The 26425-nt window shown below is 53.9% G+C and overlaps 1 protein-coding gene across 3 annotated transcripts in view; it reads left to right on the top strand.

The window, feature by feature from the left end:
• HNF1B (HNF1 homeobox B) overlaps positions 1 to 17265 on the top strand; it is a 55050-nt gene extending 37785 nt beyond the window's left edge. Inside the window, exons 6-9 of one of the 3 annotated variants that reach the window (XM_062216224.1) lie at positions 707 to 839; positions 6152 to 6346; positions 8222 to 8340; positions 16400 to 16505. In XM_062216224.1, coding sequence (XP_062072208.1) covers positions 707 to 839; positions 6152 to 6346; positions 8222 to 8340; positions 16400 to 16420 — 468 coding nt within the window. In that variant the 3' untranslated portion in view covers positions 16421 to 16505. Of the gene's footprint in view, positions 1 to 706; positions 840 to 6151; positions 6347 to 8221; positions 8341 to 16399 lie in introns of all 3 variants that reach the window. The other 2 variants (XM_062216223.1, XM_062216226.1) reach the window with 2 other exon arrangements.
• The last annotated feature ends 9160 nt before the right edge of the window (positions 17266 to 26425 follow it).

Here is a 26425-nt window from a genome sequence, read left to right as displayed (position 1 = left end):
GTGGGCAGAAAGAGAATATACAAAATCAGTAGCTTTCCCTCCTAAACTGTGTCTTAAATATAATGGTGAAACTAAGTGGAGGGTGTTCAAGCCTCATGTAATAGCTTTGTCATTACAGCATCAGTTCCTTGAACAAACAAAGGGGGAGGGGTGGATTTGCATTTACAAATCTGGAAAAGGATCCCCAGTCATGGCTGGTGTCCCCAGCCCTTAGTAGTCCTACATAACCGATCAAAACTTATGTCTGTGGTCAGACAGACCTGGGTTTGAATAGCAGGTGTACCATTGCCTAGTTACGGAATCTTTGGCAGCACGGATGCCTACTCTGGGCCTCAGTTTACCCCTCTGTGAAATGGGACTGACAGAAGTCTCCACTGCGTGGGGCTGCGGTGTGGTTTCAGTTCATGCATGAGCAATGCGTCCTGGAGCAGCAAGAGCATCCCTGTGCTCCTGCCGGCCCCTACTCTGCTCTCACTGGGGAACCCCAGCCCACGTCTGCAGTTATTTTTAGCAGTTACGCGTCTCTAGCACCCGTAACGTAGAAGGCAGAACAGGGGCTGCACGCCGCGTGAGCGCATGAGCATTCGTGGTGCTCACTGATGGTCAGTGAGTGAACGTGTGAGTCAGTGAGTTAGCTGTGCCATGCGGGAAGTGTCCTGGGTGGTTCTGGTCCACTTACGCCGTTCTTGTTTCCTCTCTCCAGCAGATCTCAGTCTCCGGAGGAGGTTTGCCCCCTGTCAGCACCTTGACAAACATCCACAGCCTCTCCCACCATAACCCCCAGCAGTCTCAGAACCTCATCATGACCCCGCTCTCTGGAGTCATGGCCATTGCACAAAGTAAGTTCCTCGTCGGTCAGAACATGTGGTGGCTGGGAGAACGGGGAGCCAGCCGGCGTGGTGGAAAGCAGTGCGGGTGGTCCCCTTGGATCTCACCCACGACTTGTGCACTTGATTTAACGTCTTTAGTTTCTCACCTCTCCCCTCAGCAATACTTGGATTGTTTAGCCTAAAACAAGAGAAAATTATGGGATAGATTGGAATCTCAGCCACGGTTCAATAGCTGTGTGTCATGGGGTCGAATCACTGAACCGCCACGTGGCTCAATTTCCTTATCGGTAAAATGGGTTGTTGAGGGGCGGACAAAGGGGATTAGATGCCATCTGGGATGCCCAAGTTCCATATCAGAGGCTTGGGTTCAAGTCCTAGCTCTGCTCTACTGAGTTCCAGCTTCTGCTGATGTGCACCCTGGGATTGCTCAAGTAGCTGGGTCTTGCTGTCCACGTGGGAGACCTGGATTAAGTTCCTGGTTCCTGGCCTCAGCCTGGCCCAGCCCAGCCTGGTTGCTGCTATCTGGGGAGTGAACCAGCAGAGAGAAGGAGATCTCTCTGTCACTCTTTGTGTCTCTGTGCCTTTCAAATAAATAACTGTTTTTAAAAAAGATTTATTTGAAAGGCAAAGTTACAGAGAGAGCAAAAGACAGAGAGATCTTCCATCTGCTGGTTCACTCCCTAGATGGCTGCATTGGCAGGAGCTGGGCTGATCCGAAGCCAGGAGCCAGGAGCTTCTCCTACCTGGATGCCCTGCACTTAGGCCATCTTCTGCTGCTTTCCCAGGTTCATTAGGAGGGAGCTGGATTGGAAATAGAGCAACCAGGACTCGAACCAGCGCCTCTGAGGGGTGCTGGCATCGCAGGCTGCGGCTTTACCTGCGGCCCACAGCACCATCCCTGTAAATACCTATTTTGTAGAATGAGTTGTTGAGGTAATCACATGACAGGGAATCTATAAATGAGTAAAGCATTGTCTGCTTTTGTGTTCATTCCTGTCCCTCGGCATGCAGTGTATTTTCCAGAAGGTTCTTTGTGCTGATAAAGATGGAGCAAGGTGTGACGGGCTTCCTCCTAAATGGGGAGTTTTGTGTGGTGTTCGAGACTCCATAAGCAGAGCTGAAGTTGCACTGCAGGAGGACCCAAGGGAAGCTGTCTTAGTGTCTCTGGGCTTTGAAAGCTTTAAAGACAACTAGGCTGCTTACACACAAGCCTGTAGACAGGTGAACAGACTGGGGCCTCCCTGCTCTCTGCACCAGGGCTGTGCCCCACCGCAAACAGGCCGGTGCAGGCCGTGGGGAGGCTGAAGCAGGCTCCAGCTGTTGCTGTCTCTCTAAGAGGTTGCTTATTGATTTTTTTAAAAATATTTATTTATTTATTTGAAAGGCAGAGGGAGAGAGAAAGTTTCCATCTGCTGATTCACCCCTCAGATGGCTGCAACAGCTGGGACAGGGCCACGCTGAAGTCAGGAACCAGGAACTCCATCCAGGTCTCCTACCTGGGTGGCAGGAACTCAAGGACTTGAGCTGTCATCCACCGCCTCCTGGGTGCATTTGCCGAGACTTGGATCAGAAGCAGAACAGCTGGGACTTGAACCCACACTCTGACGTGGGATGTGGGCATTCCAAGCTGTGGTCAACCTGCTGTGCCGTGACACCCGCCCCTTCTCTGAGAGCCGCAGTGTCCATGAGTGTTCAGTGTATTTTCAGCTGCGCTGTGACAGCTTGGGGCAGGTCCTGGCTTCTGGAAAGCATCACCGTGACCCTTGGAAACTGCCCCGAGATGGCTCGCGGGAGGCCGGCCGCAAGCGCATGACATGAGTCTTTGGGCCTGGTGTTGCCTCCTTGTCCTCTTGGCCTCCCTCGTGTCTGGTGCCCACGGCGCTGTCTCTGTTTCTGTCCCGCCTTTTCCTTTCCTTCCCTCTGCTGTCCCTGAGACGGCGCCTGGATTGCAGCTGAAAAGGATGACTTACGTGTGTTAGGGCGGAATGGGGTGAACACAGGAGACACGCAAGTGTGTTCAGTGAGTGTGTGTGGCTCTCGCTCTGCCCCTAGCTGCTTGGAAGTGGACGCACTCTGCATATGGTTTTGCAGGAGAATGGGAATGGAGAAGCCTTTAGAGGACTCACAAAATACAAAGTGATTTTGAATTTACTGCCTTTTCTCTGGGGCCCCTGGTATATGGAATATGGTAACCTTGGTACCAGGATACCTGAAAACAGCTCGCTTGCCTTCTAGAAGATTCGAGTAAAAGGCTCATGGATAAGATATCCCACTTCTGTATTTCTACAACCAACACCATCCACAAACCCAAAAAGTGCCCTACTTACCTTCCTTTTTCCCACAACAAGCTTTTTTTTTTTTTTTAAGATTTATTTATTTATTTGAAAGTCAGAGTTACAGATAGAGAGAAGGAGAGGCAGAGAGAGAAAGAGAGAGGTCTTCCATCCACTGGTTCATTCCCCAATTGGCCACAATGGCCGGAGCTGCACCCATCAGAAGCCAGGAGCCAGGAGCTTCTTCTGAATCTCCCACCTGGGTGCAGAGGCCCAAGCACTTGGGCCATCCTCTACTGCTTTCCCAGGCCATAGGAGGGAGCGGGATTGGAAGTAGAGCAGCCGGGACTCGAACCGGCGCCTATAGGGGATGTTGGCACTGCAGGCGGCGGCTTTACCTGCTATGCCACAGCGCCGACCCCACAGTGAAAGCAGTTACCTGTTCTTTCTTTTTTAGGCATCATCTGACTAGCATTTTCCCTGCAGATGGTCCTTAGTTCTTAGTTTTTTCCTCCTGATTTCCCCCACCCCTGCTTCCCTGCCTTCTCACAATGACCTTCATCTCCTGCTGCAGATGGGCCAGACTGGAGTGTATCCCAGCCACAGAGGGGCAGGTGTGCGTTGCATACATGCTTGGGGTGGACAGAGAATGAAGGGTGAGGAGCTTGATGGAGACACAGTAGCCCCACCTGTGAGGTGCTGAGATGGAGAGTTGGTTGTGGCATCCTCATTTCGCTGATTCAGAAGTTGTGGGGTTCAGGGGTCCAGCCCCAGCTCTGCAGGACCCACAAAGGAAGTGACAGTGACAGCACATCACTTGGCGGTGCCCAGTCCTCACTCTCTGCTTTCCTGCTGGACTGGGTGGCAGGCTACGGAAGCAGGCACCCAGCCCCCAAAAACAAAGGAAGAGGCCAAAACCCACACCCCTGGGGAGCCAGGATGACGTCAGCCTGGATCCTGGAACAGAGTGAAGGTGCTGACTCATCAAGTCACACAAGGATGTGTGTCTCTTTCAGAGCTCTCCCAGATGATTCCGGGCCAGCACTGTGGTGTAGCGGATTTGAACTGCAGCCTGCGTTGCTGGCATCCTACATCAGAGTACCGATTTGAGTCCGGGCCACTCTGCTTCCAATCTGGCTCCCTATTAATGTGCCTGGGAAGGCAGCAGCTGATGGCCTAAGTACTTGGTCTCCTGCCACCCACGTGGGAGACCCGGATAGAGTTCCTGGCTCTTAGCTTTGGCCTGGCCCAGCCCTACCCTAGAGTGGCCATTTGGGGATTGAACCAGCAGATTGAAAATTCTCTGTCTCTCCCCTCTCTCTCTGTCACTCTGCTTTTCAAATAAAATGAATCTAAACAAATAAACCAAAATCCCAAAAACTCGGTCTTCAAATGCCACGTGCTCTGCACAGGATAATTTACTCTTCTTTTTTTTTTAAAAGATTTATTTATTTATTTGAAAGTCAGAGTGACGGAGAGAGGGAAGTAGAAGCAGAGAGAGAGGTCTTTCATCCGCTGGTTCACTCCCCAGATGGCAGCAACGGCCAGAGCTGTGCGGATCCAAAGCCAGGAGCCAGGAGTTTCTTCTGGGTCTCCCACATGGGTGCAAAGGCCCAAATCTTCAACTGCTTTCCCAGGCCATAGCAGAGAACTGGACTGGAAGTGGAGCAGCCGGGTCTCGAACCAGCACCCGTATGGGATGCCAGTGCTTCAGGCAAGGGTGTTAACCTGCTGTGCCACAGCGCCGGCCCCTAATTTGCTCTTCTTGACAGACATTTTCTAAACTGAGCAGCAGCCATGGCTTCTTGGGAAAAAGAAAGAAAAAAAAAAAAAAACAGCAAGTTCTAGCTTCCTAGGACAGGGAGATGCTAAGTGAGAGGTGTGGAAGTGAGACAGGATAGCAGGGTGCCAGGAGATGCTGGCTGGGGGAAGCGAGTGGACTTCCCTGGGAGCTGCTGGTGCAACCGGCTCCCTTTCACGAAGGCTCTCTAGGTGTCTCTCTGCATCTGCCCAGAGGCCTTCTCCTGGATTTCTTTCTTCATCCCATTCTCCACCCCTCGCCCCTTTCCCGAAAGCAAGAACAAAGGAACATTGGCAGCTCCTAGACAGCGGTCCGGGTTTCTCATCTCCTGGTCCTGTAGTCCTCACTCCAACCCAGCCTCAGCTGCCTTCCCCAGGGTCCTGCCCAGGGAGAAGATAAGGCTTGGGTACCAGGGGACCCAGTCCTCATGGGGGCGGTGTGCAGTGTCCGGAGGCTCAGGGGGATAGCCACAGTGCCAGTCACAGAACAGAGAGATGGCAAGACTGCACTGCCAAGGGCAAACCTGTAATCTACTGCTCCCCCGTCCAAGACCTGGGCCTCTTGGTGCTACCAGATGCGATAGGCCCATTTCAGGGGCAGGGTCTTGCAGTGAGGATGCCACTCAGGATTCCCATGTCCCGAATGGGACTGCCTGGGTTCCAGTCCCAGCTCTGCTCCTGATTCCAGCTTCCTGCCAATGTGCACACTTGGGGGACGGTCCCTGCCGCCCACATTGGAGGCCCAGATTGAGTTCCCAGCTCCTGAGAGACTCAAAACCTTTCCCAGGGTCTTGGCACAGCCTCCCAATGAGGGTCTCCAGACTCCCAGGATTGTGGGGGTGGTTTTGCTCTCAATCAATTTGTAGGCGCCTGCACCTTCCTGCCTCTACTGGAAACATAGATCTGGCCAGTGCGCTGTGCCCTAGGGTGCCCAGCTTCAGCTTTGCCCAGTGTGGCATGGGGGCAGTGGGCAAGTTGAGTCAGCTTTCCCCGGGCTGAGTCTTGGCAGCCACAGGATGCCTCTGGGAGCCTCTCAGGCTGTGGTCAGGTCCGTCCCACAGCTCCCCGTGACTTCGTAGCAAGCTGATTGATCTCTCCCATCCTCCACGTCTCTGCCCCTGCAGTCCCTTCCCAAGTGATGGTGTGCTCAGGCACTCAGCCCAGTGTGTGGTGGTCAGTGTCGCCAGCCGCTCCCCGCTCCACAGGCTCCCACGCAGCCTTGCTGACCTCTCCTTCTTGCTCCCACAGGCCTCAACTCGTCCCAAGCCCAGAGCGTCCCCGTCATCAACAGTGTGGCCGGCAGCCTGGCAGCCTTGCAGCCCGTGCAGTTCTCCCAGCAGCTGCACAGCCCCCACCAGCAGCCCCTCATGCAGCAGAGCCCCGGCAGCCACATGGCCCAGCAACCTTTCATGGCTGCTGTGACCCAGCTACAGAACTCGCACAGTAAGGACACGGGTGGGCCAGGGGATGGAGCCCCCACCACCACCACCACCGCCACTTCCCTCCCTGGTTGTGCATTTCCTTAGAAAGGGGCTGGCTTGCTCCCTGCCAACAACCAAGCCAGCCAGTTTCTCAGCCGTAATTCTTCCATGTTGTTGTGCCCGTTCTAGTCCTCTTGCCTAGCCTCAGGTGCCGAGGGCAAGGTTTGGCGTGGCAGCACGGGCCCACCTGTAAAGGGCTGGGAGACAGATGGCAGGTGGAGCACGTGCCAGTTTGCCATTCCAGCACCCAGGGAAGAGACATCACCAATCGGCCACAGCACCCTTTCCCAACAAGCCTCAGCTTAGCCTTTCGAGTCCAAAATTCAATCTGCAAAAAGCTACTTCCAGATAATCAAGGTTGCCCTTTAATTGCATCCTGTTTGCCTGCCTAAAATAGAAGACTTTCTAGAGTAACTCTGCCCTCCAGTTTATCCACCGCACACATCTCTAATCAGGAGCCCTGGACCTAGGTGCAAAACGCCACCTGTGTGTCATCGTGAGTGTCTGCTCCCGACACAGAGGCTGCTCCCCATTTCTGCACCTCCCCAATGTCTACCTGGTTGTTGCCTTCCATCCTGAGCCCCAGGCCCCCAGTCTTCCAGCTGTGGCCCCCACCCCAGCCTAGGAGCTTGGGGAGGAGCCTTGGAGCAGGCGGATGTCCTGTGCTCTCCTCTACTTCGGGACCAACAGGGAAGTGTGCGGTGTGGAGTTAGCCTGGGGCCAGACTGGACTCCTGACTCCAGCAGGTAGCACACTGAGGGAGCACAGTAGGTTCTGTCTGTCTTCGTCCCTGGGGCTCAGTCCCCGTGCAGGTGGGGGAGCTGCTTCCTGAGCCCCAGCTCGCATTCCGGTCACGTTTTTGCAGCTTCTGAGATCTGCCATAGCCTGGCAATGTGACTCCCACTTGCCTGCTGCCCCAGGGCAGTCTCCCTCGGTGGCCAGGCCTATGTGGGACAGCTGAGGCCGTGGACCAGGCAATGCCCAGCCTCCCTGCATGGGAAGGGCAAGCAGAGGCAGGCCCGTGACCTTCACCCCAGTTGGTCGATACTGGAGGACTCTTCGGTGGGCTCCGTGTCCTGGGATCCCTTGGGCCCTGCGTCACGCCAAGCACCCACGTGCATTTGTCACTTGGTCATGTGACTGGAATTTGCACAAGGCTCAGGGGCAGCTCCCAGGCATGCAGAAGCTCCAGACTCGTGGAGAAGCACTAAAAACCACTGAAACTCAAGTTCTGTGCTCCCAGAATTTCAGGCTCAATCCAGTCTTCTTTGGGCCATTGTCTTCCGTCTCTGTGATGTCATAAAGCTGCTGTGATGTCATAAAGCTTTGGTACCATTTTACGCAAACTGCATCAGCTCAGAATGATGCAACCAATTATCCCGTGTCTGATTGAAATTGTTGCTCAGTCTACAGCTGCTGCCCTGAGACCTGGCATTCTTGTCTTGGCCAGCTACATAGAACTCCTTTAGGCTTCAAATCTCAAAGGCACCACACACCCACTGGGCACTTGCTGAAGCCTTGACACCCCAAGGGGGAGCATTTACACTAGGCAAGGCTATTTTTTAACCTGGTACAAAGTACTTTAAGCATAGCATCCTGTAAGCTGGCAACAAATAGCATCCCCATTTTATAGATGAGGAGACTGAGGTTGAGTCACTTGATTAAGGAGCAGGGATTTAGCCACATTGCACACCCCTGCACAGGTGACCGTCACCCACTTCCATCTACCCAGGGAAAGAGGAGCTATGTGGAGGGTCGGGGGGAGGGGACTAGGTGTGTGTGTGTGGGGGTGTGCCTAGATGTGCACCTTGACTTTGTCCCCACTCTGTCTCTGCAGTGTACACACACAAGCAGGAACCCCCCCAGTATTCCCACACCTCCCGGTTTCCGTCGGCCATGGTGGTCTCAGACACCAGCAGCATCAGTACGCTCACCAACATGTCTTCCAGCAAACAGGTAATGCGGGCAGGACGGGGCCGGGGCTGGGGGTGATGACTCAAGGCTGTGGACGTGGCACAGAGGCAGCAAGTGTGTCTCTCTGGGGGCCCCCTCCCAAGGCTCTGTGAGTTACTTGCAGAAAGACTAGCGGGCGTGCTACATGAGCAGTGAAGTCTGATAGTCGCTGGAGCCTGGATGACGTGCGGCCAATAGGCACTGAGAATGCGTAGTGAGTGCCCTGTGATCAACTGATGACTAGGGAAGGGGGGGAGGGGCAGACCCCCTGCTGAGTTCCACGCTTTGCAGGAAGGATCCCTGCAGATCCACAAGGTAGTGAAAGAGTAGAGAGTCAGCCCCAGGGCTGACCCTCCGCAGCCAGGACCCCTGCTGGACCCAGAACTCTGTCCACTCCGAGGGAGCTTCCATGGGGGCTCTCCAAGAAGCAGCCAGGTCTTTCCAGGGTCCGCATTCGCTTGGTGTTTTATCAGGAAGCTTGGAGTCCACTTCCTGGTGCGCTGAAAGTGGGGAATCTAGCGGCTTAGTCATCATTTTGCCAGATGACTGATTCCCACCTCCTTGTCCAGGTGACAAAGCCATAGAAACAGATGGCCAGCAGCCAGGCTCATCGCTGTCTCCTGGGCAGGCGGGCTGCAAGGGGGACACCGAGTTAGAAAACAGGAAGTTAGAAAACAGGACGAGATGTCTGAACACGGTTCCAGAGCAACACAATAAGACCTTTTAGCAGCTGGGGTCTGTGCAATGTGGGAACTGTTTGGCCTTTATCGATTCCTAGATAAGTAGGCAACAGCCTTGAACTTCATATCAGAGGCTCTCAGCAGGATTTGGTCTCGGTGATGGTCTTTTTCCCATCTGAGCCCTGCCAATCACATTCCATCCACCACCATGTGTTTCTGGGTCGTTTCGTTCATGGGCTTGCTCTGCCCTTCCTCCCATCTCCTCCCAGCCGTAGCGCATGGTGGAGCAGCTGGTTCTAGGCTCCGTCCTGCCATTCTCTCGGTGACCTTGGCCTCTCTGAACCTTTGTTTCTTCATCTGCAAAATGAGCTTTGTAAGGTGTCCTCCTAAGGATTCAGCCGGGCCAGGTGGATTAAGCACCTGGCACAACTTGGGCACTGGAACATGCACACAGCCTGGCGGGCCAGGCTCCAGAGTCGGGGGCAGAGGGCGAGGTGTGTGGGACCTGCCTGGCCCCTGTTCTCTCACCCAATCACCCAATGGAAGATGAAAGGACAACCCCCCACCGCCCTCCCCTCCGCCTCCCGTGCGATTTCCCACTCTTTGTAGTGAGCAGGGAAAACATTTATCTGTGCTCACAAATCTCAATCCGGGGGGCAGCCAGGCGCAGCGGCCCTGCTTGGGAATACAGCCCCCTTTGAAAGGTTTATCAATCCATCTGCCGCTCGGTCAGCCCCAGACAGCACCGTGATTAATTATTCCTGTCTTTCCCAAGTTGACTTTGATGCTTGCTTGTTGAAACACGTCCTCTGGATTCAGGAAATGGTCTCTTAATCAAAATGCTTCAAGATGCTCTCAGAGGCGCTGCCCAGCAGCCCCCAGCTGGCTTCTCCCCTCCATGGCACAGAGCGACAGCCGATCCTGAAGCTGACGAGCAGCCTTCTAGAACCATTCCAAGTGCTCGGACATGGCAGGGATCCGGCAGTAGATGCATTTCTGCCATGAGGAGGATTATGCTTGCTTAGGAGGGATTAAAACCCAAAACACTCATGGGGCACTTGGCAGCTTATGCTTCTCAGGGACACGATCACATCATTTTATTGCCACCTTCAAAGTACAAAGAAATAAACTGAGACTCAGAGATAGTGAGTGACCTGCCCAAGGTCACACGGGTGATAAATTCTAGACCTGGACCTCCAGACTTTGGCCTTGGACTCCACATCCTGAGCTCCTTCCGCCTGCACAACACCTGCCGTCCAGGACTCAGCTTTGAAATTCCCCTGCTGACTCCTGCTGCTCTCATTGGCTCCCATGGTCAAGGACAGGAGTAGAAATTGGGCCCAGGTGCTGTATTCCAATCGGGACACTTCGTTCCTGCGATCTGAAGAAGGACTAGTGAAGGCAGAATGACGTGAAGGGGGGGGGGGCGCTCTTGACGGCAGAAGGTAGCCCACTGTTTGTGCAGACTCTGCTCCTAAGGCTTAGATATGAGACCCCAAAGAGATCTGCCAGCAGTTCTGCCTTTTGTTTGTTTTAAAGTATAATTTTCCAAAAGAGATCTCAAGACCACTGCTGGGTATCCATGGGCATCTGGGGTGTGGGGAGAGAAGGAGTCTTTGGTCAAATGCGTGCGGGGACAGCTGTATTATACAGAGTGGAACACTGCTGGGCAGGGCTCCTCAGAACACTGATGGCTGTACCAAGGCAGGAATTAGCACGCCCCGTGCTGGGGTCAGAGAGCCCCCATCGTGGGCAAAGGTGACAGGAAAAGCCCACAGCCCTGGGCCCGTCCCAGCTCCGTCACTCCCTGCTACGTGACCTTGGGCAGTTCCTTCTCCATGGCGAAACTCAGTGTCTGCACCTATGAATGGGGGCAATCCCACCTCCACAAAATGTCTGAAGTGCCTAATGGGGTATTTGCTGCTCCCCATCCCTGTCCCTTCTGCGTGGGATTGCGTGGGAGACGGTCGTCTCTCCTTCCACCAACTCCTCCGCTACTTTGCTCATTGCTAGATCCACCTGTGGGCAGAGGAGGTTGTGAGGATAACATTCCTGAGGGCTAGGACGCCTCTCAAGCACATCCCACCTCCTGGGCCGGGACTCCAGACTCCTGTTTCCATTTTCCTGTTGACACACAGGTACCCTGTCACCTACCTCCCAGGATCCAAGCAAGCAGTGAGGGGCCTCTCAAAGCACGTGAGCCCTTTTGTGTTTAGCTAAATGCCTGGGCTATAGTAGCTGTTCAAGAAATACTGGATGGACAGACAGATAGATGAATTCAGAACCAGTATTTTCAGACGGACTCCCACTTTCCAGGCAGCACTCCAACTGCTTCTCTATCTTACCTTTCCTGGCCAACTCTCTCATTTGTCCTGCAAGGTAGATATTTTTAGGCCTGATTTACAGAGCGGTAAACAGAATCTGAGATGGGGGGGGTGGGGAATAGGTGTGGTCAAGTTGACAGAGAGGATATATTCCAGGGCTGCACTTCCAGACTATAGTCTTCCTTCTTACTCCAAATCCGTTAACCACCACTCACCTTCCAGGATCTATTTTTAAGCACCCATAACAATGACCCAAGGTTATACAGGCAGGAGGCCAAAGCCAGGATTTGAACTTGTGCCTGTGTTGTCAACACAGACATGCCTTTGGGGCCTTGGGGATGGCGGCTCAGGAACCCCAGGCTGGGACTTGCCTGCTGCCAAGAATCCTCCTGCAGCCACTGCCGTGTGGCCTTTGCAGGGCTTGTGCCCGCCTCTCGTCCTCAGCGCTGGGGTGCGAGCGAGTTACCATCAGAGTGGGTTTGTGCCTGAACTCTTGCATGGCCACACCCTTCCCGCTGGAGACAAGACCACAGCGAGCCCTGACTTCCGTAAGAACAAGTGTGGGCAGGCTTTGAGCTGACTGCTATTGCCACAACTTTCTCTGCCCACTGCTTCACTTCCTAGTTTATAGAGAGGTCAAGAGAAGACCCCTAGAGGATTCGCCAGGCCAGGGTGCTGACCTGTCACAGTTGAGCAGCCTCACCATAAACCCCTGGCAGCTCCCGCCCCCAGCCTTCCTCCCCCAGGGGTGGTGAGGTGAGGATTAGGAGCACTGACCTGGGGGTCAGGCAGATATGAGCGCAAGAGTCCCCCAGTTTCTATCTGTACGGCCTCAGCAAAGTGTCTGAGCATCTTTACCTGCCCAAAGAGGAGGAGGACGGTTTTGCACCTGCTCGTTGGAAGGACTCATTGCCAGAGGACTTGTCACCACTTTGCTTGGGGAATACCCAGGTAGCGGAACCGGCTCCACTCAGCTTCCCCTGAGTGTGTGGAGAGCCTGGGGAGGAGGTTTTCAAATGACAAGGAGCATTTCTGTCCCCGCGTTGCCCCACTCGGAAAGCAGAAGCAGGTGGTCCAGGAGAGACTTAACAGCCCAGGCTTTGCTAAGTCACTCAGTGCCTCTTTCAGCCCCACTTGGCTCGTCTGTGATGTGGGAGGCACAGTCATCACATTTCACTAGCAGAGCTACCGCAGTCTTCCCTGGGTTCATGGTATCAGGAGACAGTTACCTGCACTGGCATCGGCCACGTCCTCCTGCCGACGGCCTCTGTCCTCGCACCGCACAGGGTCTCACTCCCCCGCCTCCCTGCATCCAATGCTCCCTGTTCAGCCTCCGTCTGTGACACAGCCAGTCACTTCCCGCTTTTGACCCTTGGGTTATGGGACACTGCCACTCTCAGTTCTCCTGCGGCACGACTGGCAGCTGCCTGTCCCCCTGAGCCGGCAGCTCAACTTCCCAGCCCGTGCGAGCTGCGCAGCCCTAGGGCTCATTCTTCAGCCTCCTCTCACCTGTATTCACTCTTGGGGGAGGGGGGGTCTCCTTCAGTCCCCTGGCTCTGGTTCAAGTGCACACCCTGATGGCTCCTATAATCCTGTCCCCATGCCAGTCCTGCCCACTGAGTGCCCACTCATGAACCCGGTGCGTCTGTGGCAGGGCCGTATGTGTGCCGAGCACGAGGTTATTTCAACATTTTCATGGAAGATGGGTGTCCTCTTTTAATCCCATCTTCCAGGAAGCGTTGAAGTCCCTTGTAGATCTCATAAGCCTTCCAAATCGCACGTAGCTGAGATAGGAGCTCCGGTTTGCCCCAGTTGCTCCCTTCTTAGGAAGCGACAGTGCCCCTCCGTCGCTCTGGGTCTTTTGCTGCACCCCACACTGGCAGGGCATTAGCAGGTTTGGCTGGGGGAGGGGAGGGCTTCGACGTACAGCCTTGCATCTGACCATTCCCCACCATTTCCGGCGGACTGTCCTCAGCCAAGCCCAGGGCCCGCCTTGTCTCGCTCTTCTCCTTCCGCGGCCCTGAACTTTTTTCCTGCTCCTGCCCTTGCTCCGCGGCGGCCAAAGCAATCTTTCTGTGCACGAGACTTCCCGGTAGTTTTCCGTGAAGTGGAGACCGGTGTGTGATCAGCACGCTGCCAGTGTCGCCACTCTCGTGCCTGGCTGGCTGCACCGCAGCGGCCCCAGGGCACCTGCACCTGCAGCCTCTGGCCTGGACACTCCCTCCTGCTGGCTTTGCCTGCTTGCTCCAACGCTGCTGCCGCCTTCGAGGCCGGCCCCGATGGCCCTCCCCTGGTGCTGCCCTCTTCCCTCAGGTTGCCCCAACCGCTAGTGCTGCTCGCCGCCCTGTGGCCTGCTCCTCTCTGTGCACACACGCACGCCGGCTTATTTGCGCTCTGCTCAAATCCCTGACTAGGAAGTGGCCTCTGTGAGGTTGTGGAGGTCTCGTTTGCAGCTGCAGCCCCCCGGGCCCCAGCGATGTGAAATGAATAAATGGAAGCCGTGGAAGAATTAAAAGCACGGATGTGTGCAAAGCCCTCAGCACAGCCCCTGGCACACAGTAGGGCCTCCTGTCCCAGACGATGGGGCGGAGTCCTCCTCTGGCAGCTGTCTCAGACCAAGGCGCTCAGGGATCCTCGGGGCCAGGCTGAGCGGGGCTGGGGGTGCTGGGCCCCTAGCTCCGAGGGCCCCCAGTGCACCCCTTATCAGATGTTTGTGTTTAGACTCTGAAGGGGGCAAATAACTCTAGTCCCTTTGACAACATCTCGGGCCCTGCCACCATTTTATTATGTGAGCAAACATGTGATAGCTGGGAAGCCCATCCCTAACGACAGGCCATAGAATCCCGCTGGCGTCGCCTTATCTGCTCTTCTTGTTTGCTCTTCTATTGAAACCTGCAAGGTCACAAGCCATTTTCTCTCTCCTCCACCTGAAATCTGAAAATTGGGAAAGGCCGAGAGTGGCAGGCAGAGAGACTTGAGAATGGGGGTGGGCGGAGGGAGGAAGAAGAGGCAAAGGGCGGGCATCAGCGGGCCCTGACCACAGCCTCAAGAATGTAGAAGGGTCAGCAACCTCGCTCCTCACGTGAGCGCGCGGCTCGGGCCCGCCCCCCGAGAGTAGCATGGCCTGCTGGTGCCGACCGCCAGTCTGAAGACTTCTGTCTGTCGCCTCGTCTGATCCACGGCAGCCTCCGTTTTACAGGTGGAGAAACTGAGGCCTGAGGGAGTGGCTTGACCCAGAGCACCACGCTGAGTAGGGGGCACACTGACCACGGAGTACCTCAGGAACACAGCCAGGGGGCTACTGGGAAATGTCCGACTCTGGCTCACAGCCTCTCGATTCTGAACTCTGGGACAGTTCAACTCTCTGAGCCTCGTTTACCTAATCTGTAAAATGGGCACGCTCATCCCTTCCTGTCGGGCTGTGGTTGGCAGCACTGGTTCATGAGATGATAGTGGTAGGAGCGTGTATGTGTTGGGTGGGGGAACAATCTGAGAGAAGCCCCCGAGCCTTAACAGAATCTTCAGCCGGTGCCACGGCTCAATAGGCTAATCCTCCGCCTGCGGTGCTGGCACCCCAGGTTCTATTCCCAGTCGGGGCACCAAATTCTGTCCCTGTTGCTCCTCTTCCAGGCCAGCTCTCTGCTGTGGCCCAGGAGTGCAGTGGAGGATGGCTCAAGTCCTTGGGCCCTGCACCCCATGGGAGACCAGGAGAAGCACCTGGCTCCTGCCTTCGGATCAGTGCGGTGCACCAGCTGCAGTGGCCATTGGCGGGTGAACCAACGGCAAAGGAAGACCTTGCTCTCTGTCTCTCTCTCTCACTGTCCACTCTGCCTGTCAAAAAAAAAAAAAAAAAAAAAAAAAGAATCTTCAGGGCCGACCCAAGTGAAAGGGAAGGAAGAGACCGAGGCAAGTCAGGAGGAGAGCTACCGTGTTCACGACGTTCAGAGGAGCAAGGGGCAGGCTCTGGAACTGGAGGGTCCCTGAGGAGGCTGTGGTTCTTCGCAGCGTGCTTCCCAGCCATTCGGGGCCTCCAGCCCCTGGCCCACTGGGCAGGACAGCCCCAGGACCCTTCCCCTGGTCCCCCAATGGTCAGAAACCTTGGAATGCACCTTACAGTTCCCCGAGTGGCTTCCCTACTGGGGAGCTGGAGAGAGTGGCAGTTTTCTCACGGGCTCCTGGACTTGCTGCTCCAAGCTCAGCAGCCTTGGCACAGTGCTGACCAAGGTTATTAGAACTGCAGCTTCCTGTGCCTTTCCCAGGCCGTTGAATCCGTATCAAAAGGCTGCATTTTAACCGGTTCTCTGGGAACAGTCGTGGCTCCATGTAAGTTTGGGAAGTGGTGGTCTGAGGAACTCGGAAACCCCACTTCCACAGGAGGCAAGTGCTCCTACCCAGCTGCCTTTGCAACCACACGAGCACCCTGTAAAAATCACCGTCCGATGGCCGCGCCGTGGCTTAACAGGCTAATCCTCCGCCTTGCGGCGCCGGCACACCAGGTTCTAGTCCTGGTTGGGGCACCGGATTCTGTCCCGGTTGCCCCTCTTCCAGGCCAGCTCTCTGCTGTGGCCTGGGAGTGCAGTGGAGGATGGCCCAAGTGCTTGGGCCTTGCACCCGCATGGGAGACCAGGAGAAGCACCTGGCTCCTGGCTTCTGATCAGCGAGATGCGCCGGCCGCAGTGGCCATTGGAGTGTGAACCAACGGCAAAAAGGAAGACCTTTCTCTCTCTCTCTCTCACTGTCCACTCTGCCTTTAAAAAAAAAAAAAAAAATCACCGTCCGAGAAAGTGGAGCCCAGCTTCAGGATTAAGCTCAGCCGGTGATAGACCCTCCAGATCTTCAGCTATTCCCTTCCGTCTTCCAAAGTGTCCAGGAAAGCCAGCGCCAAGACTTCCCTAATGGAAGTAGATGTTGCAGGGCCAGCATTGCAGAACGGGGACCAGCGCCAAGCCCCCTTCCCCGCTGCCTGAGTTGGGGGCAGCTCCCTTGGAGAAGCCAGGCTCATGACCCATGACCCTGCCGAATGCGCACAGCTGAGCTCTCTCCCCTCTCTCTCTGCAGTGTCCCCTGCAAGCCTGGTGATGCCCACACATCACTCACTTTGTGCCCAGCAACAAGGACCCTGTTTTCCACACCGTCACCCTCCGGACAGCTGTCATGGAGAAGCCCAGTGACCTGCCCAGCACGTGCGAGAGGTCCCTGCGCCTACCCGACGTCCTGCGCGCGTTCAGGAGGCGCCGGCTGAAGCGCAGCTTCCTTCCTGTGCAGTATTGTCCTGATGCCTCTCCCAGGATGTCCAGTCCTCCTGTGTGACCTGGAGGCGGGAGACAAGAGCCGTGGAAGAGGAAGAGAGAAAGCGGTCACGTCCACCCTGGGATCCTTCATCGAACAAACCGATGGGAAAACTTGAATCTGTTACTGAGGCAAGGAGAGGGGGACGCCCGCTGTTGAACTGAGCCAGACACACTGTAAATATCCATAGACTCCCTCCCCTGCTCCGTCCCAGATGATCTCGAGATTTCTTTTAAAGAAGTAAATTTGTCCAATGGGTATAAACTGTAAACTACTGTAATTAAGTGCAATTTCCCTCTGCATCGCTCCCGTCTACCCTGTATATAATACTAAAGCGTCTACGTGTTTTCTGTGTAAAGGTCAGAGTTGAAATTTCCAAAGTGATTGCCCCCTCCCCAAGAGAAACACCTGAAGCAGAAAGCAAAGCCCCTCTCCCCTCCCTCAGCCCTGCACACACAGAAGCGCAGCGTCTCTGGACTGACTGCCGGCTGACTCCAGTCTGCTAATGGGAGGACTTGCACGCCCAGGTCCCTGGAGGGGCTGAGCGTAGGGTCAGAGTGCTGTCCTCGCTTCCTGTGGGGCTGGGGGTTCAGCCAGTGCACCCCCAACAAACCTCAGGGAGGGGAAATTGGCGGGCTGAGAGCAAAGGAAAAATTAGCGTCTCAGAAAGCAGCCCATTAAAGCGATTTATTTTATCACTACTTGGAGTCTTCTGTTTCTGTCTCTGACGCTTCCTCTGCCATGGTGCCACCAAGAACCCGAGGGCCCTGGTCTGCATGGGCTGTTCTACCTATGCCGTTGGGGTCAAGGAGTGGAGAGGCAGGTGGCCTTTGCTCGCCGTCATGTGTCTGGTATTTGCTGCCGTTCAAAGGGAGAGTTGATCCCCCAGGTGCCCCTGAGGGCACCTGGTCAGAGCAGGGGTCAGTACCGCTGTCTTCCTGGAAATGTCTTTGAGCCAATTCCTGGCAACTTGTGTCCTGGAAAGAGATGAAAAACAGAACAGAATGCTGGGGCTGGCGTATTTAACCTCATTTTAAGCAGTGATTCCAGACTCTCGCCTCCTCTCCCCTCCCCTTCCCTCCTTCTGTAAGGCCGGCAGGCACTGGGAGAATGGGTTGTTGTGGGTGCCACCTCTTGCTCGGATGCTAATGAACACAAATAGTCCAAAAGGCGAAAGTCAAGGCCGGAGGCGCCACCAGCAGGGACTCTGCTGCAGATGATGCAGCAGGGACTCCAGGAGGAAGGCAGACATACCTGCCTCCATTGCCATCCCCTCTTTTCATAGCTTGGCCTTCCACTTCCACAAGGAGCTTTTCCCAGGGAAAGTGTGCTAACCATGCCCTGAGGGACAGGTCTTTCCAAATCCCAGCGAAGGAGAGATTGGCTCCTCAGCCAGGCTGGTTTCCCAGAGACCTCATCTGCGCGGGGCAGGGATAGGTGGATATGGCTGTGGGTGCTCTTACTGGTTCTCCTGATGGTACAGCTGGATCTGAGGCGATCAAGAGGTAGCTCAGGGTTGACTTTGGCAGGACAGGGGATGGGGCGACCTTTCGCCAGTCAGGCTGTCCTATTGGACGGCTCCCATGCAGTCCAGGAGAGGAACACGAGCCTCAAGTGCCAGCCTCCGTGAGAGCCGCCCATCAGCACTCAGACTGTGTGCAGAGCGCCGATCATCTATGTCTGGTGGATTTTAGATTTTAGATCTTGCACGGTTACAGTAACCCCAAGAACCCAGGAGGTCCTGTGGATCCGTCATCGTCACTGGAGCCAGAGTAGGAGGGCCGGGAAGGGAGAACAGGTGGGACAGGGGCAGCCCCTGGGTACTTTTTCCAGCCAAACCCTATTCGAAGCCAGACATGCAGAAAGGTGACTTTGGAAAGTTAACCCCATTCTTCCTAACTCAGGGACCTCTATCCACAGCTCTAAAAGGGGCAAGGAGACCCCTTGGGGTGTGCCCAGGTGGGAATTGTCCATGGCAGCTGAAAACCCCATACCTTCCTCCCAACAGTTTAGAGACGCACATTGTCCGGGGTCTCTCTTTGCAGCGGGAGCCCCCTCTTGGCAGGCAGATTGTTGTGTTTTTCCAGGGGGAAGCACCAGGGAAGGCAGATCTCCTAACAGCCAAGGGTAAGAAAGAAAGCAGGCTGGCGCCATGGCTTAACAGGCTAATCCTCCACCTCGTGGCGCCGGCATACCGGGTTCTAGTCCCGGTTGGGGCGCCGGATTCTATCCCGGTTGCCCCTCTTCCAGGTCAGCTCTCTGCTATGGCCCGGGAAGGCAGTGGAGGATGCCCAGGTCCTTGGGCCCTACACCTGCATGGGAGACCTGGAGAAGCACCTGGCTCCTGGCTTCAGATCGGCACGATGTGCCGGCCGCAGCGGCCATTGGAGGGTGAACCAACGGCAAAAAGGAAGACCTTTCTTTCTGTCTCTCTCTCTCTCTCACTATCCACTCTGCCTGTCAAAAAAAAAAAAAAAAAAAGCAAACTGCCTTGAACCCTTGTTGCTTTTGTCCATGCCAAACAGTTGGGAGGTTCCCCTCAAAGCCCAGATCCTGCCCTGCTAGCTCTGGAATTCAGGTGGATAAGAGCACAATGCAGATCCCCAGGGAATCTGAGCTGGCCACAGCTGGGGGCAGGTCTTTGATATTCTTTTTGGAACTGAATGCCTTGATTAGAATCAGCAGCTCCCCCCCACACACACACACAAAGCTCCCTGATCCTCTGTATATAGTGGGGTGATAGCAGTAGTTCCTGTTTTATAAGGTGGTCTGGGGAGTGAAAGACTTGGTGATGGGGAAGCCTCTAGAAAGGTGCCTGGCACACGGGGAGGCCTGTGTGCTGCGGAATCATCCCAGAGTCTTCTGGGCTTGGTTGGTGTGTCCGGACAACCTTGCCACCACCTGGATGGTTGGGGATGGAATCTGCCAGGAAGCAGTCAAGTGTTTCTGTTCCTTTCTGTGGCCGGTGAAGGGTAAACTGAGGCTGAGTCCGAAGGGGAGGTCCTAGCTGGGCAGAGCCTTAGCGGCAGAAGATAAACTGTGATGATCTCACCTGGGCGGGAGGCTGGGACTGGGGATCTGGGGAGGAGGCGGGAAGGGTGCAGGACAGGGGAAGGCAGGGGCTCACTTCTACCCAAAGGAAACCAGGACACATTCATTTCATTAATCAAGACATACTAATTTAAACAAATGCTCTGGGAAATAAGCAATTATCATCGCGGAGTGTGCCTAGGAGTATGTTTTCCAGTTTCAAACACGGCCCAACCACATCACACAGGCCGAATATTTATGAAAAATTGCAATCAGCTGCACCAGATGCCGCTGGGGTCTCCCCCTCCCTCCCACTCCTCCCCCTTTTTCTCGCCCTTTCCCTCCCCTCCTCCTGGGTACAGAGGTCACTCTGGCTAGGCAAATACTGGATTGTCTGCTGAGATTTATAACACGCTTATTTTATAAATGAATCTCGGGGGCGTGTGGGACGCTGCACACGCCTGGATGCACATTTCTTTGTCTTGGGTGTATGCATGTGGAGGAAACACTTTCTAAGGGAGAATGAGCAAAGCAAACATGAGGGGGACGACATCAAAGCAGGAGCCATCAAAGCAGCTTCTACGCGGTCTGCGTGCGTGTGTTTATGCCCACGGGTCACACGGCACAAATGCAGAATGTTCCTTTTCCACCTATTTTATCTTTGCACCAGAGAGAGACTTATATTCCCAAAAGGAGGATTTCTTTCCTGCACCCAATTGTCTTAACATCCTTAGTAAACTGATGTATTAAATTGTTCCAAACTAATTATGAGAGAGAAACAGATAAAGCTACAAGACCAAAAATAAAACATCATCATTCCTGGTTTCCTGAGCCACTGTGGGACCTTTCCTGGGGGCTGTTGTGCGCCGGTTCGAGTCCCAGATGCTCCACCTCGAATCCAGCTCTCTGCTATGGCCTGGGAAAGCAGTAGAAGATGATCCAAGTCCTTGGGCCCCTGCACCCAAGTGGGAGACCTGGAAGAAGCTCCTGGCTCCTGGCTTCAGCTAGGCCCAGCCCTGGCTGTTGTGGCCATCTGGGGAGTAACCCAGTGGATGGAAGACCTCTCTCTGTCTCTGTCTCTGTCTCTGTCGCTCTCCTTAACTTTGACTTTCAAATAAATCTTTTTTAAAAAAAAGGAAAGGAAGGAAGGAAGGAAGACCTTTTCTTGCTTTTGGAAAATGTAGTCCAAACAATCTTGTCCCTTCTTCATTTCTTCGAGAGATACTTGCTAACAAGCAGCTGCATGCCAGGATCTTTTTTTTTTTTTTTAAGCTTTATTTTATTTATTTGAGAAGCAGAATGACGTAGTGAGAAGAGACAGAGAGAGAGAAAGAGATCTTTCATCTGCTCCTCAGATGGCTTCAACAGCCCCTGCTGTTCCCAAGCTGAAGTCAGGAACCTGGATCGCCAGCCTGATCCCCCATGTCCGTGACAGGGGCCCAAGTACTTAGACCGTCTTCCACGGCCTTTCTGGAGCATTAGGAGGGAGCTGGATCAGAAGCAAAGCAGCTGGGACTCAAATGCCAATTTGGGATGCCAGTGTTGCAGGTGGTGGCTTAGCTCAGTGTACCACATCGCCAGTCCCTAGCCCATTGTTCTGACGACTGGGGATGCATCAATGACAGATGCAAATCCTTCCCATCAGTCAGGGAAGCAGATGTTGAGTAAAGATGTGAATGTGTGTGTGTGTGTGTACACACACTACAGATGATGGAAAATATAGCAGACCAAAGGAATGCCAGAGACAGGAGTAGCCATTTAAAATAGGACGGCCAAGGAAGAAGAGAGTGGTCAGTGAGAAAGGGACATCCGAGAGCCCGTGGATGTCTGGGAGAAGAGCATTAGAGGCGGAGGGCAGGGCCCATGCAAAGATCTGAGGCAGGAGCAGGAAAGCAGGGCAGCCGAGCACCGTGGTGTGTCAGAGAGGTGCACAGAGACCGGGTGTGGTGACACAGGGTGTCGAGTCCCGGGTGCAGGGACTTTGGAAGCTGCTGGAAGGACTTTGGCATCCACTCCGCATAAGCTACAAGCCTGCAGAGGATTTTGAGCAGGGGAGGGGCCAGATCAGACTCATGGTGTCACAGGATCCCTCTGAATGCCGAGCGGGGGCAGCACGAGGGGTTTTCCAAGAGTGACAGCGAAGAGACCATGAGGAGGCAGTTGCCAAATCCAAGCAGGAGCCCAGAAGGCCATGAGGAGCGGACCCCCATGTGGGTTTCACAGGTGGAGGATCGGAGGATACCAGGATTCTGTGATGGTTGGGGCGAGGAGTGTCAGAGAGGGGGGCACAAACACAATCCCAGCGTTTGGGACCTACACAAAGCAGGACGCAGCAATCAGTGTCATAGGACAGGAAGGCAGTGGCACCTGAGCACAGACCCTATCTTGAGTGTTCTTCAAGGTGGCCGCTGTGGAAGTGTCTCATGCTGTGCTTCGTGCTGTCCATCACGCTGGATGTCTGATGTCACTGTAGCCACAGGTGGTGTCAGGTTCTCCAGTAACCTGCCATCCATTCACTCACCAATGTTTATTGAGTGCTTACTAGGTGCCACCTCATCTCCCAGGCATGGGGAGAAGAGCGTGCTTTATAAAAAGCTCATTTCTGCCGCCGACATAACGGGTAAAGCTGCTGCGTGCAGTACCAAGCCTCAGCTGCTCCACTCCCTGCTAATGCCTGGGAAAGCAGCAGAACATGGCCCAAGTGCTTGGACCCCTGCACCCACCTGGGAGACCTGGAAGAAGCTCTTGCTTCTGGCTTCAGCTTAGCCCAGCCCTGGCCATCGTGGGCATTTGGGGAGTGAACCAGCGGATGAAAGATCTCTCTCTTTCTTGTCTCTCCCTCTCTCTGTAACTCTGCCTTTCAAAAAAATAAGTAAACAATGTAAGTCACTTCCACCTGGAATTTATAGTCAACTGGGAGGGAGCTTAACCACCACTAACTGGCGTACTACACATGCATTCAATAAATGAATATGCCAAGTGCTGATATGTACTGCAAAGGAAAAGCAGAAAAAGGGAGAGGTGGATTCATTTCTGTGTGGGGCTCTCTTTACCCTCGCTTACCTAGGCAGGCCATCCTGACCAAAGAGATACCTGGGCACGTATTTCTGAGTCACCTCTACTGGTCACCAAAGACTTATTCCCCCTGCTGCGGAATTCCTCCTCTAAGAGACTCTGTTCTTCTCCTCGGCCACTGTAACAGATTACCAAAAGTTTAGTGGCTGAAAAGAACAAAAATTTGTTTTCCCCCAATTCTGGAGGCCCACGTCCAGAATCGGGGTGGTCGCTGGAGAATCCTTGCTTGCTGCTTCCAGCCTCCAGCAGTCCTTGGCTTGTGGCCACATCCCTTCAGTCTCTGCCTACGTGGCCGCCTTCTCTTCTGCATCAAGTCTCTCTCCCCTTTCCTCCTCCATGGACACGTGTGATGGTATCTCGAATCTACCACATGAATGTTCCTTGGTCACACTTGCAAAGACCCTCTTTCCTTCTAGGGGAATGGTTCCAGGTTCCAGGGGTTATGACCAGGTGTCAGTCTGTTACACAGACATCACTACAAACCCAGAAAAGCAAACTGGAGGTGATCATTTCTTTCATACAACTTTTTTCCATTGTAATCTACCATGATTTTCATGATCTCATCTTCCTGGGAGCGTGGGTGGTAACGAGAAAGATGCTTGCTTCTTAAACTTGGTAAAACCTACTTTCCAGGAGCAGCACTTTGAGGCAGCTTGAATCAGCAAGTAAATGAAAAACTTGGGCATGTTGCTCATGTTTGTGTTATGGAGACAAAGCAACAGGCTGCCACTGTTGTCAGGGTTAACCATTCATCTACCCATTTGTTCATCCAATAAATATTTACTGCTGCCATGTAAAGTTGCATGGTTAAGAGCTCTGGCGAGGGAGCCCTTCAAATCTGGGTTCATATCCTTGCTCTGCCCTTTACTGTGTGGCTTTTGCAAGCCTACTTAACCTCTCTGAAAATGGGGTTGTCTGCAGATTAAGTGAGGTACAGGGTGCATCCAGCCTGTTGCCTAATACATAAAAGAGTGCTTAATTAGTGCTAGTTATTAGCATCCAGTCCTGCGTGGACTGTATGTGACAGCGTGCTGGGTCCCAAACCCACAGAACAGAATGTCTTCTCTGCGCTGGAATGCAAGTTCTTCGAGGGCGGTGAAGAACCATGGCATTGAACTTCGCGGGTTTGTCCCAGCATCTGTTACCCGGCGCAAAGTAGGCCCTCAGTATTCTGAATGAATGAACCTGTGTATGTATGTCATGAAGTTTACATGTTATGTTTGAGGTAGGACCCAGATATGAGTGATCTTCCAAAGGTTCATAGAAAATGTGCCTTACAAAAAAATCTGTGCAATTTTTTTAAAAATTGCACAAAAATAAATGTATCTTTTAAATCCAGGTTTTTTTTTTTCCAAACTTATTGAAGTCCCCTCATATAACCTGCCATCACCACCCTCCCCACCGTTCTGAGCCTCCCAAGATTCAAAGGAAGGAGCAGGTCATTGATGTTACTTTTCAAGAAAGGAAAGAAAGAAAAATGTCTGTTCTGGGTGGTGCTTTATGGCTGGTGTAGTGCTGTGGTGAATTAGAACTGTGTCTGGTTTAGTACTTTCTTAAAGGTGAAAGTTAGAAGAATCGAGAGAAACAAAAGGGAAAAGAGGGCACTTCCCAAATCCACTTAGCTTTTAAGCTGGCACTCCAAGAGGGAAAAAGAAAAGGCACTTCCGCTCCCCAGGGTGTCCAATCTCTATGCCCCATCTGCAGCTTTTCCCACTGTCAGAGATGAGCGGATTGCAGACCTCCGAGGGGCAACAGCTCGCCTTCCCTGTCACCCGGCTCTTCATTTCACTGTCACGATACAGACTTTGTACGCTTTCAGTGTGCAAAGACTCTAAGTGTGATGGGGAGACGATAGATGCTCGTTCATCCCATCGGCAAACCTCTTTCGCACACTGCCTTCGAGCCAAGCCCTGTGGTGGGGCCTGGGGATTGTGAGACATCTTGAAGGGGCTCAGACAAGGTAGCAGATGATTTCAATGCAGCGACAGGTGTTAGAAGGAGTGGAGGTGGGAGAAGGGAGGAGATTCTCCTTGGAAACCAGAGAAGGTTCCTTGGTAGATATGTGAACCGGGTCATGAAGAATGAGTGGCCAGCACTGTGGCTCAATAGGCTAATCCTCTGCCTGCGGCGCCGGCACACCGGGTTCTAGTCCCGGTTGGGGCGCCGGATTCTATCCCGGTTGCCCCTCTTCCAGGCCAGCTCTCTGCTGTGGCCCAGGAGTGCAGTGGAGGATGGCCCAAGTGCTTGGGCCCTGCACCCCATGGGAGACCAGGAGAAGCACCTGGCTCCTGGCTTCGGATCAGCGCGATGCGCCAGCCGCAGCAGCCATTGGAGGGTGAACCAATGGCAAAAGGAAGACCTTTCTCTCTGTCTCTCTCTCTCTCTCACTGTTCACTCTGTCAAAAAAAAAAAAAAAAAAAAAAGAATGAGTGACAATTCACCGGGAAGACAGGGTGGGGGTGGGACAGGTGAGTGGAAGAAGCACTTCGGACTAAAGAGCCACACACTGCAGAGCGAGTGTCCAAATCAGTGAACTCCCAAAGCTGTTTCAGCCCAAATCTTCTCTCCTTATTGATCCCCCAGCCCAGCTCTACATGTGTGGGGGCTGGGCCTGAACCTCTCTCGTCCTGGCTCTGTCAGTCATGATCTGAGCCAAGCTGCAGGGTCCTAAGGTCAAGGTGATGGGTCACGAGCAAGCCAGTGCCTCAGTGGAGTGACCCAGGACCCCAGAATCAAATCTGTGGGCCCTGCACCTGAGATGAGCAGAGCGTATGGGCCTGGGGTAAGGCATGTGATGTTTACGTTCAGAATTGCAAAGCCACTAGCTTGCAAAGTGTCATTACGTCTGCAGGTGGAGAGTAATTTTCCTATTACTCAGGTCCTGCTGGCCGGGCCCTGATTGGTTTAGGAAGCATTGTTTTATGACCCCAGAGCCAGGCAATGAGAGATCGGAGATGTGGTTTGGTGGGCAGAAGTTTGCAAGGCAGGAAATTGCTTCACTGGGCACAACCATTCATAAGAAACACCTCTGAGACAAGGAGACCCAGGCTCCTGGCAGGTTCTGCTCCTGGCCATTTGTTTACATCAGCAGCAACCCATGTTCCAGGTTACACAATGTGGCAGCGTCACTTTGGGGGGCGGGGATCTTTGTGCCTTAGAAGAATAAACACATTCCTCGCTCGCAATGCAATTAGCAGACCTCAGAAGCTTTGCAGCGACTCTCCTGGAGGCCTTCGGTGTGAAAGGAGGTGACGCTACGTGCGATTTGCCGTACAACCCAACGTATTCCAAATTTGGGTGCATTTTCCTTTAGGGCAGGAAAGGCTCAGAGGAGGATGTTGCCGAGGGAAGGATGGGAAAGGAGCAGGCGTGGCTTCTGAAGAGCAGTCCCGTCCCTGGCTTAGGGGTCGTTGGTCCTTCTCTGGGAAGGAGACAAAAGGGATATAGTTTGCTTGCATATGTTCCAAAGCCATGTTCCCGTTGTCCCACCAGCTCTGCGATGCCACAGCTGAGTTACGGAGTTGAGTCTGTAGCCATCCATCTGCACAGGCCATGGGGAGGACAGATACAGGGCAGGGTGTGCAATCTCCAGAGTCATGGGGGTCTATGAGGTGAGTTAGTGGCAGCCTCCAGCCCAGCACTGTTGAGGAGAAGTAAAAGGCAAGCCCTGGGCCCCGCTCTTCCATTGCT

The sequence above is a fragment of the Lepus europaeus genome, chromosome 18, assembly GCF_033115175.1.
Source record: "Lepus europaeus isolate LE1 chromosome 18, mLepTim1.pri, whole genome shotgun sequence".
Taxonomy (NCBI): domain Eukaryota; kingdom Metazoa; phylum Chordata; class Mammalia; order Lagomorpha; family Leporidae; genus Lepus; species Lepus europaeus.
Note: the sequence above shows the minus strand (reverse complement) of the source record. Positions and strands in the feature narration are given on the sequence as shown.